This window comes from Mesoplodon bidens (assembly GCF_964165515.1).
Source record: "Mesoplodon bidens genome assembly, chromosome: X".
NCBI lineage: Eukaryota > Metazoa > Chordata > Mammalia > Artiodactyla > Ziphiidae > Mesoplodon > Mesoplodon bidens.
Window position 1 is genome coordinate 76543867 of NC_138163.1, and position 12445 is coordinate 76556311.

General features: G+C 36.0%; 1 protein-coding gene across 1 annotated transcript in view; it reads left to right on the forward strand.

Annotated features, from left to right (window-relative positions):
* Positions 1-12002, forward strand: part of MAGT1 (magnesium transporter 1) — a 46391-nt gene extending 34389 nt beyond the window's left edge. Inside the window, exons 8-10 of the mRNA XM_081222791.1 lie at positions 6145-6219; positions 8608-8698; positions 9981-12002. Of these exons, the coding sequence (XP_081078917.1) occupies positions 6145-6219; positions 8608-8698; positions 9981-9996 (182 nt within the window). The 3' untranslated portion in view covers positions 9997-12002. The remainder of the gene's footprint in view (positions 1-6144; positions 6220-8607; positions 8699-9980) is intronic.
* Positions 12003-12445: the final 443 nt, after the last annotated feature.

Consider the following 12445-nt stretch of genomic DNA (forward strand, 5'->3'; position numbering starts at 1 on the left):
TTTTCTTATCTATTTTATGTATAGTAGTTTGTGTTTGTTAATCCCATAACACTAATTTGTCCCTCCCTCCCTCTCCCCTTTCATAATCATAAGTTTGTTTTCTATGTCTATGAGTCTGTTTCTGTTTCGTACATAGATTCATATATATTGGGTTGGCCGAAAAGTGCCTTCGGTTTTTAAGTAAAAATAAAAGACATTTTTCATTTTCACCAAGAACTTGATTGAACAACGTCTTCACCCATTTGTTCCACTACTTTCTGCCATTTTTCAGACAACTTCATAATTCCATCCTCCCAAAACTTTTTATCTTTTTTTTTTACAACTTTATTGGAGTATAATTGCTTCACAATGGTGTATTAGTTTCTGCTTTATAACAAAGTGAATCAGTTATACATATACATCTGTTCCCATATCCCTTCCCTCTTGCATCTCCCTCCCTCCCACCCTCCCTATCCCACCCCTCCAGGCGGTCACAAAGCACTGAGCTGATCTCCCTGTGCTATGCTGCTGCTTCCCACTAGCTATCTACCTTACGTTTGGTAGTGTATATATGTCCATGCCTCTCTCTCGCTTTGTCACACCTTACCCTTCCCCCTTCCCATATCCTCAAGTCCATGCTCTAGTAGGTCTGTGTCTTTATTTCTGTTTTACCCCTAGGTTCTTCATGACATTTTTTTTCTTAAATTCCATATATATGTGTTAGCATATGGTATTTGTCTTTCTCTTTCTGACTTACTTCACTCTGTATGACAAAGAACTGTTCCAGGTGCCTTTTACAGTCTTCCAGGGAATTGAAATTTTTTCCATTAAGATAATTTTGTAAAGACCGAAATAAATGGAAATCCGAAGGTGCAATGTCTGGTGAATACGGAGGATGAATCAGAACTTCCCAGCCAAATTGTAACACTTTTTGCCTGGTCATCAAAGAAACATGCAGTCTAGCGTTATCCTGATGGAAGATTATGCATTTTCTGTTGACTAATTCTGGACGCTTTTCATCGAGTTCCGCTTTCAGTTGGTCTAATTGGGAGCAGTACTTGTTGGAATTAATCGTTTGGTTTTCCGGAAAGAGCTCATAATAGAGGATTCCCTTCCAATCCCACCATATACACAACATCACCTTCTTTGGATGAAGACTGGTCTTTGGTGTGGTTGGTGGTGGATCATTTCGCTTGACCCACGATCTCTTCTGTTCCACATTGTTGTACAGTGTCCACTTTTCATTGCCTGTCACAATTTGTTTTAAAGATGGAACGTTTTCATTACTTTTCAGTAGATCACATGTGGAAATACGGTCAAGAAGGTTTTTTTTTTTTTTTTTGCTTAACTTATGTGGAACCCGAACATCAAAGTGATTCATGTAACCAAGCTGGTGCAAATGATTTTCAGCACTTGTTTTGGATATTTTGAGTATGTCAGCTATCTCCCACGTGGTATAACGTTGATTGTTCTCAATTAATGTCTCAATTCGATTGCTATCAACTTCAACTGGTCTACCCGACCATGGCACATGGTCCAGTGATAAATCTCCAGCATGAAACTTTGCGAACCAATTTTTTTGTTTTTATAAATTTATTTATTTTATTTTTGGCTGCATTGGGTGTTTGTTGCTGCACGTGGGCTTTCTCTAGTTGCAGCGAGTGGGGGCTACTCTTCATTGTGCTGCACATGCTTCTCATTGAGGTGGCTTCTCATGGCAGAGCATGGGCTCTAGGGCGCACGGGCTCAGTAGTTGTGGCTTGTGGGCTCTAGAGCACAGGCTCAGTAGTTGTGGTACACAGGCTTAGTTGCTCTGTGGCATGTGGGATCTTCCCGGACCAGGGCTCGAACCCGTGTCCCCTGCATTGGCAGGCGGATTCTTAACCACTGCACCACCAAGGAAGCCCCGCAAACCACTTTTGACATGTTTGATCAGTCACAGCACCTTCTCCATACACTGCACAAACCGTTTTTTGCATTTCAGTTGCGTTTTTACCTTTCTTGAAATAATAAAGCATACTATGCTGAAAATGTTGCTATTTCCCCCCATCTTCAATATTAAAATGGCTACACAAAAATTCACCAATTTTGATAAGTTTTTTTTAAATGCACGCTGATATGACAGCTGTTACATACAGTCTAACAAAATTGTTTCAAATGAAGTTAAAGACAACTAAGTGCTACTAGAGCCATCTTACGGAAAAAACCAAACGAACCTTTCGGCCTACCCTATATATATTCATTTATATGCATATACTCCCCTCCCCCACATTTTGTGATTTTGATGTTCTGTTTTACATCTTCATGCTTAACCTTTTACTGTTTATTGTAGTTACAGTCACTTTAAAAAATTTTTAAATTGTCTTAAATCTATGTACTGGTTTATTTAAGTGATCTTAAACCCTTTATATTTGCCTTTCCTCTTGTGGTTTTCCCTTTCCTATAGATCCTTGCTTCTTTTCTATTTAGAGAAGACACTTCAATATTTCTTTTAGGGTAGGTTTAGTATTGCTGAATTCTTTTAGTTTTTGCTTGTCTGAGAAATTGTTTCTCTCTCCTTCTATTCTAGATGATAATCTTGCTGGCTATCCTGATTTCAGGTTTTTCCCTTACAGGACTTTGAATATATCATGCCACTCCCTTCTGGCCTGCAAAGTTTCTGCAGAGAAATCAGCTGATAGCCTTATGGAGGTTTCCTTATAACTGACTGTTTTTCTCTTGCTGCGTTTAGAATCCTTTCTTTATCTAGTTCCTTGTTATAATGATCTGCATTTCTATCAATAATCTTTCGTAATTCAGTTATTTTTATTACCACCTTTTTGAACTTGGGGTCTAGTAGACTGATGAGGTCTATTTCATTATTTGTTTTCTCTGGGGATTTCTCTTGTTCTTTAATTGGGAGTAGTTCTTCTGCCTTTTCATTTTACTTAACATTCTCTGTCTCAATGATTTCAGGAGAAACAGTTATCTACTGTGGTCTTAAAGGGGTGTTTTTAAGTGGGAGCATCCCGGTGTAGACTGTGTGTGTCCAACGTTTTTGCTGCGAGGGTGGTTTTGGTGTGGATGCCAGCCACGTCTTTCCTCAGGGTGTGCTGGTCATTATCCCCTTGATGGGCGTTTTGGTTGGTGTTGGAGTATCTAGAGACTATGCAGGATATGAGGTGGGCTTCCTCTCTGCTCCATGGCTATCCCTACCCTGTTAGGGGCAGGGTCTGCTCCCCAGTTCTTGGAATAGAAGTCCTGAGGGTCAGGTTCAATCAGGCTTCACTGCCCTTGAATGCGTGCCCTGCCCCAAAGGAGGTGATTGCTGAAGCAAGTGAGGCCTATGCAGTCACAGAGGACTTATGTGCTGCCTGTGTAGCTATCCACAGTTCCGCTCAGAAGCAGTACAAAGTTGCGTCCCTTTGTTGTGTTTGTCCCAGATCTAGTGCAAGGCTGTGGGGGTTGGAGCATTGTGGCTGCAGGAATTGAGGTGGCTGCACTGCCATGAGAGATCTGGGCTGCCTCTGTGGCAGTCTTCTCCCAGGACCTGTCAGCCCCATATCTAGAGCTAAGCTAGGGGGTGGAGTTGGCAGAGCCTAGGTGCCACTGTGATAGGAACAACTGTGTACACCTGGACCACACCCCAGGCCCTCCAGGAAGTCTTTGCATAGCTAGATGAGTCCTCTCCCAGGGCCTGTCTTCCTGAGATTTCAGTGCTTAGCTGCTGCATGTTCTTGTGGTACCACCCTAGGCAACCTGGTCTGTCTCTGCATAGCTAGACCAAGTCTTTGCCCAGATCTCGCGCCAGGCTGTAGGGTGGAGTGAGCGCAGCTGGGGTGTCCGCCCCTTCAGGTTGGGGTTGTGGTGTGGTGACAGACATCAGTGCAGGGCTTACTCCGCCCTGATGGTTAGCAAGCCATCACTCGTGTGCTCCTTGCAAGTAGAGTCTAAGCTTCTGTAGCCCTTTTGTCTGTCCCAGCAAATTTCCTAGCAGGCAAGGACTGGGATGCCCAGATTGTGACATGACCTGCTCGCTCCCCAGGGTGAGGATCTGCCCATGCCGACCTTCTCTTACAGATCCCTCCAGGAGGGGTAGGTCCTGACCCGACGCCTTTTTTTTTTTTTCCTGACCTACCCGGTTAAATGGAGATCTTCCTTTCAGTTTTGGTTGTATAGGATTTCTTCTGCCGGTGTCCAGTTATGTTTCCATAAGAATTATTCCACATTTAGATGTTTTTTGATATGTTTGTTGTGGGAGGTGAGCTCACATCCTCCTACTCCGCCATCTTGAACCCCAAACCTACTAGCTCGTTTATTTCTTTTATTTAATTTTTTTAATTTAATTTTTTTCAATTTATTTTTGGCTGCGTTGGGTCTTCGTTGCTGCATGCAGGCTTTCTCTAGTTGCGGCGAGCAGAGGCTACTCTTCATTGCGGTGCAGGGGCTTCTCGTTATTGTGGCTTCTCTTGTTACAGAGCATGGGCTCTAAGTGTATGGACTTCAGTAGTTGCAGCACATGGGCTCAGTAGTTGCAGCACGCAGGCCCTAGATGGCACGGGTTTCAGTAGTTGCGGCACGTGGGCTCAGTAGTTGTGGCTCGCGGGCTCTAGGGCGTGCGGGCTTCAGTAGTTGTGGTGCATGAGCTCTAGAGCACAGGCTCAGTAGTTGTGGAGCACGGGCTTAGTTGCTCCATGGCATGTGGGATCTTCCCAGACCAGGGATCAAACCTGTGTCCCCTGCATTGGCAGGTGGATTCTTAACCACTGCACCAGCAGGGAAGTCCCCTTAGTAGCTTGTTTAATAGCCTAGTTCCTGTATGTTTTGGAATACCACCTCCTCTGTTTTCTATTTAGTTCTCTCAGGGTAACATGTCATCATGGTTATGTAATTATTTATTGTTTGTATCCCCCCACTAGAGTGTAAACTTGTCCAAGGAATGGTCTGTATTTCCTCTAACTTTGTGACTCCAACTAATAGTGCCTCCCTATAAGAGGCAGTAAAAGTATAATAGTAAAAGTTTAAAGAGTCTATAAATGAAATGAAACAATACATATGGAAGTGCATCATAGCTCTTGATAGCTGGACCTTGGCGGTATACTGTAAGATGGAAAACTCATAGACCATGATACAGAAGCAAACCATTCCAAAAACAAAAGTCTCAACCATTAATCAGAGTACCTATAGCCAAAGCCTATAGAAATGATCAGTCTTTATGCTTACATGCATACAAAGAACCCCAGTAAGAAAAAAAATAATCACTGGAGAAGACAACTTGGCTAAGAAACAAAAAAACATGAATGAGTTTATGTCCCTTTCTGTATAATTATACCCACATGAGGTAGCATACAATGTGCATGTGTATATGCATAATTAATATGAGCATTTTAAACTGCTGTTTGTATCCACCAAACTGCAGGGTGAATCTCTCTTTTCTACTAGGACACATTCTATTTGTTTCAAAATGTGATTTTTCTTATTTTACTGTTCTGCCATGCCATGTGTCACCTTTTGCACGAGTAAGTCTATTTTGTATTTATATAGCGTCTATATTAAGCTGAATAAAAGTGAGGTTATGGCTCGCAGGATTTTCTCTTTTTATTAGAATAGGACAACTTAGGTAGTTTAGTAGTAATTTGTGCTTTAAAGGTTAATTGTTGAAATTCTGGAAAATTTTGATAAGTTATTTTTCAAATAAAAATTAGTTGCTATTCTTTAAATGGTGTACATTTCAAGTGTGTTCTTTTTTGGAGGGTGGTTGAAATATTCAAAATGGCTATTTAATTTTTTTAAAATGTGTATGAGACTGGCACAATAGTTGGAAGAATGTTCCAGAAGTTTATTTCAAAGTACAATTTTAGAGGAAAACTCATATTTCATCTATGAGTTTAAATATCAGTTTTAAATACTGATATCAGACAGTATGTAAAAACAAATATCAGACATTTGTTTAAAATATCAGTTTTTATTTGTGCAAATAAAGTAATTTTCTAACCTTAATTTTTTTAATTATATCTTCATAGTAAATAATTGTCATACTATGTAGACACCAGATTATGTAGTTATAATTTTTTGTAATTGAGAGTAGAAGGTTTATATATTTATTCATTCTATATTATTCTAGGAATATTAAAGTTGTATGTCATTTTTGTCTGTGTGAATTTCTCCTTAAACAATTTTTCTAAGATGGTGGGGTTACCTTAGGGATGGTGCTTTTATGTGAAGCTGCTACATCTGACATGGATATTGGAAAGCGAAAGAGTAAGTCATATCGTATGCCAAGATGTAGCAATTCTGCCTTTAATACAGAAAAAAGAATGTCCTTTTAATCACTTCCCCTCTTAGTTATATTATTTTACTTCTTTACTCTTATAAAAATAATATGTGCTCATTGTAGAAAATGTGGGGGGAAATAGGAGAATGAAACATTTTGGGGGAGAATTACCCATTATTCCACCATTGAAAAGCTAATAATTTTAACATAATATAAGTTCCTTCCATTTGTAAAAACATCTTTTCAACTGTATGTATAATACTTTGAATCTTATACCACCCCTTTTTAACCAGAGTTAAAATATTTCACTAATACTTTCCCATACGTAATTTTTAATTTATAGTCTATACTGTAATTTACTTAACCATTTGATTTTAAGTGTTTACTTTTTTCCTAACTTTCATTATAATACTTATTTAGTGACTATTATGGTGCATATTAAACTTTATCCTCTTTCATATTAATTCCTTAAAGTAGAATGACTGTGTGGTACTGTGTATGAGTATTTTCAATTATCTTGATGTTTTAAGCTGACGATGCCAAATTCTTTCCCCAAATGTTTTAATAATTTAGACTCCTACCAGTGGTATTTCAGAATGCTTGTTTCACTGTAACTTTATCAACATTAGATAACCTCATTAAAAATGTGTATGTGTATATTTGCTAATCAGATAAGGGGGAAGTACATTATTTTGTACTTCTTTGGTTATTCATATAGTTGAATATTTTCTTAGATGTTTATTAGCTGTTTGTGTTTTCCCTTCTGTAAAATGTCTTTTTGTCTTTTGCCATTTATGTATTAGAGTCTTATTCCTTTTCCTATTGGTTTGCATAGACTTTTTATATATTAGAATATTCACACACTGATATTTGTTACAAAGAAATGCAAACAATGTAATTTAATTTACTTAACATGAAATCAAAGAGTTTTCTTTTTATGGTTAAAGAGTTAAATGTCATCAAAATTAACCTAGGTTAATAAATCTATTTACTTTTTCTTCTAGAAAAAAGATGATGGCATTGGATTTTAAATTTGGGAGATACGTATTTTGCTGAATTGAAATGACTTATTACATATTAGAAAAATAGAACTAGTGTAACAATTTTTTATCCAGTCAATATACATCCTTTCATTCTTGACTTTTGAAAAATTGCCTATTTCATTATTCATTATCGGGGAAAGGCCATCTGGGTACTACACTGCTGGCATGAATTTAAATTGTAAAACATTTTGGTGACATATATTAAAATAGTCACAATTTGATCTACTTCCAAGATTCTAACTTAATGAAATAGTCACAAATAGTAATAATAAATATTTCTTTAGCGCCTATTATGTACCAAGAACTACCTGAAGCACTCTTAGATACGTGAAAAAAGTGGAGTACAAATATATATTCAGAGTGAAACTGTATATATACATATATGTGTGCATTTGATTAGGGAAAAAAAAGACTTCTCCAAAGAGCATGTGTTAATACTCATAAAAAATATATTTAACATTTACATTTTGGCCCCTAATCATATTGTTTGAAAATTTTAAAAGGAAAAAGAATTATTCTCTTAAGTATACAAAACTAAAAGTTGTTTTTAATATCGGCCAATAAATATGGAGCTCCAGTTTCCCTGGAGCTTCCATTGCTGTAGCACACATGCTTTCCCACACCCCTCCTTCTGTGCTTCTTAGCCAGTCTTAGTTGAGGGACTGACTCAAAGAGCCTCATGTTATGGGAATCATACTTGAGCATTGTAGGGTCAGCATCTAGAGTTAAGGTTGGTAACTGCTATGCTAAACATGGTTTAGCATGTGGGATTAATGGAGAGAGCTATGAATTTAGGGCTCGGAATCTGGGCAGGTTTTTTCCCCTCATAATTCAAATGAGGAATCCATGTTGAAGGAGTTCTTCATACAAGCAGTGTAGTTACCGGTGAATGAATAAAATACTTTCAAGTAAGGCTTTCACAATGATATTGCCAGATGTCTTTAAGTGAGTATTTATCAATAATAAATAAGACCATACTAAGAATTTGAAAGAAGTTTAATAAGTGAGTGAGTTATTTTCTTGTCAGTCATAAAACAGTGTATTTAACACTAAATTCTTGACTGATGGCTTTAATGAAATTCATTATTTCATACAATTAAATTACACAAGTATGTAAATGGAACTATTCTATTATATTGTAATGGAGCAAATTAAAGGAGAAGGCAGACTGCTGAAGATACAAGAATGGGGATGAAATTTGTTGTACAGTTTAGATTTACCAGTAAACTAAAGCCCTTGCTTTTTACTCTTAGAAGTATAGCCTACAAGTTATGCTTTTGTTCTTTATTATGCTTAACATGCTCATTTTACTCTCCTTTTATTTTTCTGCAGTAATGTGTGTGGCTGGTATTGGACTCGTTGTATTATTCTTCAGTTGGATGCTCTCTATTTTCAGATCTAAATATCATGGATATCCATATAGGTATGATTATTTTTCATTTATATAGTGATTATCTATACTTACAATGATTAGAGTTGATGTTGCTTTATAATTTTTTTGACTGTATTGCCAAATTACTCTAGCTTTTAAAGCAAAGAGGTAGGCTTTAGTTTAGGTATGTTGCATGTAGAAATTAAAATAATTATGATACAATGAACAATAGCATGTGATTTCTCAGGAACATCATTCAGGGTTATTCTGACATCTCCTAATTTAACCTAGAAATCTATCAAACACATAATGATTAGGACATTTTATACCCTATCTACTCATACAGTTCCTTATCTGCATACTTTATGTGTTTTTGGGGACAGAATTATTTTTCTAATGTGTTTTAAAACTTCTCACTCTACTTTTCAGGCTCTTTAGCTGGCATAAACAGAACATTTGATTAGAATCCAGTTTGTAGAGTGTATAATAAGAAAGAGTGTTTAAGAAGGTCTAATTGGCTTGAAATGTTCATAGAGATCTCTAAGGCTCAGAGAAGACATTATTCTCCTGGTTATAAGTTATTGGTTTTATTCTGTTACTAGCCAAAATAAATGTACCAGTACACAATGGGGAATGTTGTGAGTTAGTTTTATAATCTGAGTGCCATTTACTATAATTCCTATTCTTTGAATACAACATTGTCCTGTTGTATAACTGACTATGAACACTAAAGGTAAAGTATATCAAGTGATATTTTTGAGACACATTCATTCTTCGTATTTTTAACACAAGTTTTTAGTAGGTAATTTTGAAACACTTCCTGATCAGTTCATTATATTGTCACATTCCTAAATGCATTTTGATTAGTGAACAACTTAATCTTCTTTTGCATTTTCTGCAAACTTATTTAATTTTAAGACCAAAACCTACTAGAACTTTGATCCTTGACTTATAATCCTCTAGCTTTATACTTTTATTCTTCTGTGTATGTACATTTTAAAATAATTTATCCCCTCTAGAATACTAGCTGGGATGCAAGGGTAATCTTCTGCTCCCCAGAAGCTGGGACTTCTGTTACTTATTTGATCACCGTGGTTGATTCAGTTATTAATTTGTGTCTCCAGGAAATATTTTAATTCGAAGTTATTTCTATTTCCTTTTCTCCTAAGACTACCTCAATATCTCAGTGTTTCTCACTTTTTGTGATTGATACTCAAAGTTTATTATACATGTACCCAAACGTTCTTTGATCTGAAAAAATCAAGATATTTAATAGAAGTAAAGACTACTTTTCTTTCAGAGACTAATAGATTGGTATATATTTTTGTTTCAGCTTTCTGATGAGTTAAAAAGGATTCCAGAGATATGTAGACACTGGAGTAATGGAAATTGAAAAATGAAAAACGTGTGTGTGAAAAGAAGAATGCAATTTGTGTATTTTGTATTACCTCTTTTTTTCAAGTGATTAAAATAGTTAATCATTTAACCAAAGAAGATGTATAGTGCCTTAAGAAGCAATTTTCCATCAAAATCATGAATTATTTGGATATGATTCTCCTCTTAACCTTCCCTTCCCAGTAAACTTTGTGGAATATTTAATTTAGTGGAATTAAATATTAAAAAATATTTAAATTACTACTTCATTTTAGTTACAACAAGGTTCAAAACTGCCTTAGTTAACTTTTGACCATCTGATTTTTTATTATCTTATCCAAAGGTGTGGGGGGCAGTTCTGATAACAACATCAAGAATCCATTCTTAACTTTTCCATCTTTGCATGGATGTGTATACTTTGCACATCTTTCCTTTTGGGCAGAGAAATCATATGGCTATGTGTCTTCTGAAAATGGAACACCATTCTTCAGAGTACATGTCTAGACTTTAGAAAAAAAGACTAGCCAGTCCTTCTCCATCTTTCCTCCTGAAATGCAGTGCAAACTATGCTTCTTGGTAGCTGTAGACATTAAGAAGTATCTCTAAATACAGGATTATGATTTCTGCATGAGTGTGGTATTAACTACCTGTATTTAGAAAGATTTCAGGCTCATTCTGTCTCCCTAGTTCTCTTTTATTTAAGGTGGGCCCCTTTCTAATAAAAATGTAGCTTAGTGCTAAAATCAGTGTAAATTTTAAATGGTCTAAAACGTTTCTGCAAATTAGAGCTCATCACTTATTTCATTTGTACCTAAGAGAAAAATCTAGGTTCATCTGGTTAAGTTGATATCCGTATTACAGTTGCAACATATTTCATTAACCCTTGTGTTTAGGAAAAGGACTCCCCAGGATTGGGAAAATAAGATCATGAAATATTAAGCTGTTGCCTGTGAATAGAAAGTAAATGCTTCTTGAAAGCTGTTCTGTTTTTTGCTATTATTTTAGCCTTCATTTTCTCACTTTAAGTGGAGAACAAAGTAATCATTTGAAGAAGTTTTGGGTTTTATCTTTTTTTCTGTCAGTGAAAATAACCGTATGTGCTAACCAAATTTCTGTGAAGAATGAAAGTTGATGGTTATCATTAGGTCTAGCTATAACCTCCCCCATAGTTATAAAGAGTATCCAGAAATGCCACTATTAATGGAAATATGAGAATTCTGATAATGAAAAAAATGTTTAATAAATCTTAGAAGTATTATTACATTAAAATAATACTGTGACTGCCTGCTACTATTTACCATCTAATAACTCTCCCGCGTGGTCTGGAAGTCTTATATAATAGAGGTTTGAAGAAAGAGATGGATATAATCGCCTAAGAAGAAATATTGTATGTGGGGGTTTTGTTTTTGTTTTTGTTAGTAGATTTGGTGGGTGAGGGGATATTTACTCTCTAGTGGAGCCTGTTTTTGTTACTCCACTGTAAATTGTTTGATTCTGGATTCCTTACCTGCTGTTCTTGTACTTGTCTCAGGCCAAGTAAATTTATGCTGTGATTCTTATGAGACTTGTATGAATATACCCTGATTTGTACATACTAACCAGGGGAATATTACTGCCATGTAAAATGTATAGCTCCAGATAATTTTCAACGATCATTGAAAGAATGACAGTTTTTTTGTACGTGTTTTTTCTCTTAAGAGCACATTCTTCTTCTTTAAGGAGAGAAGTTGCATTCTGGCTAAAATCTGTAGAAAGCAGATTTACTACACTTAGAATAGTGTTACTTTTGTGGAAATGTTGAAATTAGCTTTCATCTGAAGTGCCTTAAGTAGACTCTTAATTAACTTTTCTAGTAATGGTTTAAATATTATTTGTTATGCATTTAAAAATACTACTTAAAATGACACATTGTAGTGGCAAAGATAACCAAATGTCTGGCTGTTTTCTTTTTGATCATATCAATAAACTTTTACAATCTAAATTCTGAGTTTCTGGTTAACAACTACGGAGAGGTGAATTTAAAACACTAAACTAGAATTGTAATATTAGGACATACCATTTTGAAATTATAGCTAAATTTCTTATTGTCCTAATGACAGTGAATTTGATAGGCCAATTTACTTGGGTATTTCTGGACTGAGATACATTCTTCCAGGATTCCATACATTATCCTTCATTAATGCTGTCACCCATTAGATTAGTCAAAACAACCAAGACAAGTAAATGAATGACTATTTTCAATGGTTCATTACATTTTGCCCTAGTCAGTGAATGCTGTGACTAGGTAATTCCCTTTTGGCACTAATTAATTTGAAACAGTTACCCAGACAGATTATCAAGTTATATAAGACTGGGCAGCAGTACATTTGCAAATATGGAGTAGAAACACTGGACAGGAAGTAAAGAAATCTGGCTTTTAAACAG